This window comes from Orycteropus afer, unplaced genomic scaffold (assembly GCF_000298275.1).
Source record: "Orycteropus afer afer isolate SDZICR_OR568_19922 unplaced genomic scaffold, OryAfe1.0 scaffold00399, whole genome shotgun sequence".
NCBI lineage: Eukaryota > Metazoa > Chordata > Mammalia > Tubulidentata > Orycteropodidae > Orycteropus > Orycteropus afer.
Window position 1 is genome coordinate 2,267,215 of NW_006921986.1, and position 8,923 is coordinate 2,276,137.

At 40.1% G+C, this 8,923-nt stretch overlaps 1 protein-coding gene across 1 annotated transcript in view; it reads right to left on the reverse strand.

The window, feature by feature from the left end:
- Positions 1-8,923, reverse strand: part of PGM2 (phosphoglucomutase 2) — a 41,029-nt gene that overhangs the window by 29,052 nt on the left and 3,054 nt on the right. The window contains exons 2-6 of the mRNA XM_007953538.2: positions 8,005-8,172; positions 5,728-5,834; positions 2,376-2,460; positions 919-1,002; positions 589-782 (exon numbers count right to left, since the gene is read on the reverse strand). Of these exons, the coding sequence (XP_007951729.1) occupies positions 589-782; positions 919-1,002; positions 2,376-2,460; positions 5,728-5,834; positions 8,005-8,172 (638 nt within the window). The remainder of the gene's footprint in view (positions 1-588; positions 783-918; positions 1,003-2,375; positions 2,461-5,727; positions 5,835-8,004; positions 8,173-8,923) is intronic.

Here is an 8,923-nt window from a genome sequence, read left to right on the forward strand (position 1 = left end):
ATGAGACAAAGTATATGTGAACTGCTGTATGAAAAGTGAATTTACTCTGTAAATCTTCACCCAAATCCTAATAAAAAAAAAAAAAAAAAGAAAGTTTGCTGAGCCCTGGCCAATAGCCTCTAAAATCAGCTGCAGGCGTAGTGTACAGGCATTCTTTTTATTGCTCTTCACTTTATTGGGCTTTGCAGATTTTGAATGTTTTACAAACTGAAGGTTTGTGGCAACCCTGAATAGAGCAGGTCTATCTGCCATTTTTCTAACAGTGTGTGCTCACTTCATGCCTCTGTGTCACATGCTGGTCATTCTTATAATATTTCAAATTTTGTCATAATGCTACTGCATACTTAATAGACTACAGTACAGTGTAAACTTTGAACTTTTATATGCACTGAGAAACCCCAAACACTGTAATCATTTTATTGTGATATTTGCTTTATGGAGTTGGTTGGGAGCCAAATCTGCAGTCTCTCTGAAATATGCCTGCCTGTACAATGAAAAAGATCAATTTAATGAAAACTGACAGAACATGGCTGAATAAAATAATTAAATTCACTTGAAGTCAGTGAAGACACAACCCATTTACCTTACCTGTGAAAACAATATTTCTTAAGGTCTTCAAAGTAGTCTTTATTGATGGAATCAGTTGGGTTATGAAGAAGCAAACTGCCATCGATTAGAGAATCATCCCAAGCCTTGGGCCATGGCTCCAGATTTTCTTCAATAGCTTGAGAAATTCCTTTATCATGAGGTGAGATGATCTGAGCTCCGTTATTCCAATAGACCTAGAGGATGCAGTAACATATCAAAAAAGGTATAGGGCTTTGGGAAAATATACCACCAGTTAACCTCTGCTCCCAAACAGTAGAAGCATAGTATTTGTATAAAAGGGAGTATGCCTGGAAAGGAAAACAAAAATACCTTATAACCATTATCCTGTTTTGGATTGTGAGAGGCAGTTATCATGATTCCAGCAGAAAGCTTCAAGTGTGATACTGCATAGGGCTGTAATATAGAAGTATTAACAAAAAGTCAGATACACTGAAAATATCTATCATACTTTATTAAAGGAGCTCTCGTGGTGTAGTGGTTAAGGCATTTGGCTGCTAACCAAAAGGTGAGTGGTTCTAACACACCAGTTGCTCTGCAGAAGGAAGATGAGGCGGGCTGGCTCCATGAAGAGTTATAGTGTTGGAAACCTATGAGGGCATTGCGATGAGTAGGAACTGATTTGATGGCAGTGAGTTTGGTTTTTTGGTTTATCATGTCTCATTGGTATGTTATTCCTTTTTGAAAAACATAACATATAAATATCACAATGTATCCTTTCAGTATTTTTGTGCCACAGCTGAGCAGTAGATCCTATTTCCCATAGAACAAGTTAGCTACTCAAAATTCCACAGGATATGTACTCTGATAAGAAAGATGAACATTTTCCTAGGTACACCCACCAGCCACTCCATGGAAAGAAGACTGAGCAATCTCCTTCTGGAGTGACACTGCCTCGGAAACCCAAGGAGGGGTCGCTATGAGTCGGATCGACTCGATGGCAGTAAGTGACTTATTCTCATTCCTTCTTCTACCTGGTGGAGTTAGGAATGTTTTCAAACAAAAAGCCTATCTACTTCTCATTTTCACATGCTTTCAAGCTTCTTGTTGGCAATAGAAGTTTATGGATCCACTTTATTACACCCCAACTGCTTACTCTTCTCCTTTCTCTCCCTCATATTTGCTTTTAAGGAAAAGGCTGAGGACATGGAGAGGACTTTTACAAAGTACAACTGCCCCATAGGATTTCCAAGGCTGTAAATCTTTATAGAAGCAGATTGCCACATCTGTCTCCTGTGGAGCTGCTGGTGAGTTCAAACTGCCAACTTTCTGGCTGGCAGCTGAGCACTCAACCACTGCACTACCAGGGCCCCTACAGTGCTACTTGCTAAACTATCTCTAGGATGCAGGCATTAAAAAAAAATGCACTTAAAGAAAAATTTCTCTTTACTCAGTAGCTGAATACCAAAGAAGTATTACTAAGATGTGGAAGAAATCTCTCTGGATAGAAGAGAATGACTGATTTGCCAGGGAGCTCTTTTGTCATTCAAAAACCTGAATCCCAAGAGCACTGTTGTTGTTGTTGTTATGTGCCATCGAGTCGGCCCCGACTCATAGCGACCCCTCCTTGGGTTTCCGAGGCAGTATCACTACGGAAGTAGGATTGCCCAACCTTCCTTCCGAGGAGTGGCTGGTGGGTTTGAACCGCCAGCCGTCTGGTTAGCAGGCAAGTGTCTTAGCCACTATGCTACCACTAAATACCATGAAATCCAGCCATGCCCCCTCCACCATCCTGTGAGAGGAAATCAGAAAAGGAAACGGTTACTCACCACAAAGGGGGTTGGGGTGATATTAGAAAAGAGGTACACAGGGATCTCCTGACTGATAAACACAGTTGCAGCGAGTCGGGCAAACCTGGAAGTGCAGAGCAACAGGGGAGATAAGCAGGGGCAATGTCAAGACCCTCGATGACAGGAATAAAGGAAATGAATGCCTGGCCACTTCTTCAGGCTAACTATAGCATCCAGATCAAGGCAAAGGGTTATTATAAAGTATTTACATTGGAATAAAGCACTAACACTGGAGGAACCTTAGCAGTCGTCTCAATCCACCCCTTTGTTTTACAGAAGGGTGACCAAGGCCAAGAAACGCCAGGCAACTTGCCTGCCCGATGTCCAACAGCAACTCAGTGGCTGAGCCAGGCCTTCACCCAAATCTCTTAACTTTCCATTTATCTCAGAGGTTCTCAGCCAGGATGATTTTGCCCCCAAGGGAACATCTGAAATGTCTACACTCAGGTTTTATTTGTCATACTGGGGTAAGGGGTACTACTGGCATCTAGTGGCTAGAGGTCAGGGACCCTACTGTATACCCTACAATGTACACAGGACAGCCCCCATGACAAAGAACTGTCCAGGCCAGTATGTACTCACATGTCAACTGGGCCAAGGCTGAGAAACCCCGGCCTAAGCCTGTCACAATACAGCATATACAACAAAGACTACCATTTGATGAGATGCTGTTACATGTGAAATAACCAGGAACAGTGTTTACACATTTTGGCTTTCATCAGACTATAAGTCTTTAAAAGTTAACACTTATTTTTCTCAACTTCCATAGCAACTGACCAAGGGCAGGACACAGGGCATGGCATCAAATCTTTCTCTGTGCTTGGGTTAAAAGACTTTACCCCAAATAAAGGGGTCATTTACTTCCAAGCAACAACATTCAACCAATGCAGGATTAAACCATTTGGACATTCATTCTCTCCCCAGATACTTCCTGGGCACTACCTCCACTGAGCCCTATTCTGGGATGACTGAGTCACAAAGAAGAGACCTCTACACTTAAACAACTCAAGTGTTAAAATCCCTAACATCAATAATAATAGGAAAATTTTTTTTAAATTGTGATTTGAGTGAATTTACAGGGCAAATTCACCTTCCATATAGCAGCTCACATATACTTTGTCTCATGACACTGACTACAATTTCCCACAATGCAACAGCTCCCCTCCTACTTCCTCCCCATAGTTACCGCCTCCCTGTGTGCTTCCCTCCATGCAGTCCTGCCCCCTGCGCTATCTCCCTGTGCATACACAGCCCTTCTATTCTCCCATGATTGTTCTCTCCAAGGAGTGTATCTACCTGAGGTAAATGTTCACCTCATTTGTCTGTCTTTTGTTTGGCTGAAAGCCACAGGAGTGGGTTCAATTCCATATATAAAAATGTTTTTTTTTTTTTTTAAATGCATCTAAATAGGGGGAAGTCATAAAAATAAAATTCAACAAATAATTTTAATGAAAATCTGAATAAAATCTAAACTACACTCACCAGAAGGCAGGAAGCCACTTTAGAATGACTTTGGAGCCACAGTGTGGCAGTGGTTAAAGCGCTTGTCTGCTAAGTGAAAGGTTGGCAGTTTGAACCCAACCAGCCACTCCAGTGGAGAAAGATGAGGAAGGCTGCTTCCTCAAAGATTATAGCCTTGGAAACTCCATGGGGCAGTTCTACTGTCCTATAGGATTGCTGTAAGTCAGAACTGACTCAACGGCAATGGGTTTTAGAATGACTTCAAAGGTGCCACTTTAAAGTCAGTAAAGGAGACACACAACATTTTATATGCAGTATAAGACACCTACATTGTATACTGTATAGATGCATATTGCCTTAATTATCTCGTGCTGCTATAACAGAAATACCACAAGTAAATGAGTTTAATGAACAGAAATTCATTTTCTCACTGTTCAGGAGGCTAAAAGTTCAAATTCAGGGTGTCAGTTCTAGAAGGCCCACAAAACGTAAGATATTTATTCCTATCTGGCCCCTCAGAAAAAACTTTGCTGACCTGAGAGCCAGTCTCCTTAAACTCAAATCACCAGCTACTCTTCTCATTTTATGATCTTGGGGCATGACAGTACATATATTTCACAGGTTATTGTGAGGTTAAATGAATAAGCACTATAATTAGCACTCAAAGGATGGCTGCTATTAGCATTATCATTATCATCATCACCATCATACCCCTAAAGCCACAAAAGAGAGAGAACATTGGTTTGGGAATGTTACAAGAATGCAGGTTGACTCAACTGGCATAACATACTACACAAAACATTGTTTCACATCCTGCTTTGGTGAGTAGTAGCAACTGGAACCTTGGAAGCTTGCAACCAGTCATCTAGATGCAACGATGGGTCTCTCCTCGTCCAGAGCAAAGAGGAATGAAGAAAACCAAAGATTCATGGAAACAATTAGTCCAAGTGACTGGTACACCATGTGATCCTCAGCCTATATGACTATGAGACCAGAAGAACTAGATAGTGCCCAGCTACCACTGTCAACTACTCACAGGGGGATGTATGTAAGAGATCCCAGATAGAGCGGGAGAACAATGTGGAACAAAACTCAAAATCATTTGAAAAAATAAAAAAGGGACCAGGTTTGCTGGTCTGATAGAGGTAGTGGAACCACTGAGACCTAGCTGGTCTCATGTCTGGTTTCATGTCTGATATTGAACCCACTCCTGTGGCTTCCAGCCAAACAAAAGACAGGCATATGAGGTGAACATTTACATTAGGTAGATACACTCCTTGGAGAGAACAATTTTGGGAGAATAGAAGGGCTGTGTATGCACAGGAGACAGCTCAGGGGGCAGGACTGCATGGAGGGAAGGACACAGAGAAGTAGAGGAAGTGGAAGGGGAGCTGTTGCATTGTGGTAAATTGTAGTCAATGTCAAAGTGTATGTGAACTGCTGTATGGCAAGTGAATTTGCTCTGTAAACTTTCACCCAAATCACAATTAAAAAAAAAAAAAAAGAATGCAGCTTGAGATGGGCAGTCCAGAATGGGGAGATGGTCCTGAAGCCCGTGAAGAATGGAAGAGAAAAATATGTAAAAGGAAGAAACGGAGAGGGACTTACAACATTGCCACTTTGAAAATTTCTTTCATTTAAATAGGTATTAATTCTAAATCATTTAAATACTATTATTTCCTTAACCCAAATGTAAAACCAGAATTTTTAAAACTTGCAAACAAAATTTTCCCATTATTTTTATAATTAAGCAATGCAACTAACAAATTATATATTTCAAGATAGTTAAAGTCAAGCTATTGAGATAGTGATTAAAAATAGAATCATAAAATATGTTACCAAAAAACCATTTCCTAAAATGCTTTAATACCTTTTGCTGCTGCCTCCACTTGGTGGGTGAGCTCGTGCATCAAAGCTGATCACTACGCCTCTTTGCTTCAAGTCGCTGAACTGTTTTTCCAGGTATCTGCATAATCCCTAAAAAAAAGCCAAATCACATATCACTTAATGTTCATTCGGGCAACATCCAACCCCATATACACATATACAAAAAAACAAACAAACTCATAGTTGTCGAGCCCTGTAAAGTCTATTTTACAAAAAATTTGAGGTACACATGTAGTAACACAGGGGCACTACTTTGTGACACACATCAAAACTTTATTATTATTACTACTGTATTTTTATGTTAAAAAAGTATTTTTTTAACTTCTTTTTATTCATAGAGGGTACACTATATTCTATATACTAAGACTAATATTTAACTAGGAGCTCTGGTAGCATAGTGTCTAAGGCACTTGACTGCTAACCAGAAGGCTGGCGGTTCAAACCCACCAGCCACTCCTCAGAAGGAAGGTTGGGCAATCCTACTTCCGTAGTGATACTGCCTCGGAAACCCAAGGAGGGGTCGCTATGAGTCGGGGCCGACTCGACGGCATTTAACACAACAATATTTAACTAACATTAGATACGAACAGTACCTAACTGTTACGATTTACATACAAATTCAACTTAAAGTCAGATTTAGGAATGGAACTCAATCATAATGTGTGGACCGCCTGTATATAATATAGAGTTTGCACAAGGTCCAGACCACATAATATCCCAGTTTGCAAGATGTATTGTGGATGTTAAGTGACACAGGACTAAATACATGTTTTAAGACATCTTCTCTACATATGATATGCAAAAGTTCTTTCACCTTCCATAAGAGAATACTATAACAGAGACGGGGAAACTGCCAGTAATTTAAACTAAACAATAAGAGCAAAGCAACTCTATTATCTATCTGTATGTATCAGTCACCATGCTGGATATTTTATAGCTATTACTCTGGCAGCATAGTGCCTAAGGCACTTGACTGCTAACCAGAAGGCTGGTGGTTCAAACCCACCAGCCACTCCTCGGAAGGAAGGTTGGGCAATCCTACTTCTGCAGTGATACTGCCTTGGAAACCCAAGGAGGGGTCGCTATGAGTCGGGGCCGACTCGACAGCAAATAACAACAACAACAACATTTTCTCTAAGGCCAGATCAACTTTGCCAAGAAACTCCATTTACAGATAGAAAAAGTAAGGCTCAGAGAGGGTAAGTGACTCCTAGTTTCAGACACATGAGTAGCAGAGACAAGGTCTGAGTCTAAGTCTAGTTAGAGGTGGTTTAGTGCAGAGGCTAAAAGTACAGTCTGGAACTAGAATCCATGGGCTTGTACTCCACTGTGTCAACTATCTATAAGCAAAGGACCCTGGACATGTTCCTTAATTTTTCACTGCCTCAGTATCGTCTTTTGTAAGTTGGGAGTAGCAACAGTACCCACCACTAAGGCTGTTGCAAAGACTGATGTCAGTGCTGTCACTTGGCTCCCAACTCATGGTGACCCCAAGTGCAATGGGATCAGACTGCTGAGATACGTAAGGTTTTCAATGACTGATTTTAAGGAGATATCCAGATCTCTGTTCCTAATCTGTCTTAGTCTGGAAGCTCTATTGAAACCTGCTCAGCACCATAGCAACGTGCAAGCATCCACTGACAGACAGGTGAAGGCTGAGCTTGAGGTGTATTGGCTGAGAACTGAACCTGGAATGTCCTCATGGAAGGCGAGAATTCTACCATTGTCCCTGTTTTTTTCCTTCAGATTCCATGCTCCTTCCTTTACACTCATTCTAAAATGTCTCACTGAGGAGGAGACAGTATTTCGTACATTTCTGCCTGTTCTGTAACATCAGGTCAAAGAAACTCAATATACTGTATAATATTTTGACAATTAACTGATTCACACTTCTTCTATTTTAATGTTGTTTTGCAGCATGTAAAGACATTAATGAGGCCATAAACAATCGAATAACAGAGCATAACTAATTATATAAATAGTAACAGGGCTGAGCTTGGGGCCACTGCCACTGCCCAGAAATGGTGGACCCACAGTGCACATAATTCCTTCATCTCAGCGGGTACAATAACTGCACATCAGTCTGAAATAGGAAAGCTTCGAAAACATGATCTTTAAATTTAGCTAGTTTAGATTACTGGTTAGTATTAAAGAACAACGGGGACTTCGGTTGATTGGACAATAATGAAGTTTCATACTACATGTTTTGCTCTGGGTAAAGGAAGTCTTGTAATTAAGAATTATAAAGTAAACATGGTACCTGTGTAGTCTGAATGATGGTCAAGTCGTTCATGCGAGAAATTCCTGCTCCCATTGCAGCTCGAAGGCCAGCTGTCCCAAACTCCATTCGGGCCCCAAAACATTTTTGTAGTTCTTCTTTATTACCTTCTGCAATTAGTTGTTTCACTGCCTCTAAAGTTAAAGGATTCTATAAAACAGAAATAAGATAATAAAAGGATGAAATATCTGAAATACATATATATATTTATAAAACCACAATAATTCTAACTAATATAAAAATTATCATGTGCATATTGTCTTTCCAACTTTGCTTTAGAAATTTCAAGTATGAAGTTGGTTTGCTGTCATTGTGCAATATTTTCTCTCCTACCACTGCAAGCATGTAGGAGAAACAGAACAAGCACTGTCTGGGAGTCTAACAGCCAGGAAGAAATCCTAGCCCCATCACCTGGTGACTCCATTTTTACTTGGTAGATGATGTAGCTTCTCAAATTCTGCTTCCTCCTTTGTAAAATGGGAACAATCCAGAAACTCATTTACATTATGGTTTTGAAGACTAAAAGAACACAAAACATTTTTCTCTTCCTGGCTGGTAGTTATAATCAAATGTTCCCAACATTTTCTCCCCTAACATCCTTAAACTTTCCCAGATGATACAATCTAAACCAAAACCTTACTCTTTTTAGTTTTATACTTTGTACAATGCTTTCACATACCTGGTTAAATCTGAACCTTGCAACAACTCCAAGAGTCAGACAAAGAAGGAAAAAAAAATCCCATTTGACAGATGAGGAAGCCATAAACTGAGTAACCTGCTTATGCTTCATAAACATTAACCTACAGTTTTTTCTGTTACTGTAACTGCTTCAATAGATACTAACATGAGTCATTTAAGTCACATATATATATATATATATATATATATATTTTTTTTTTTT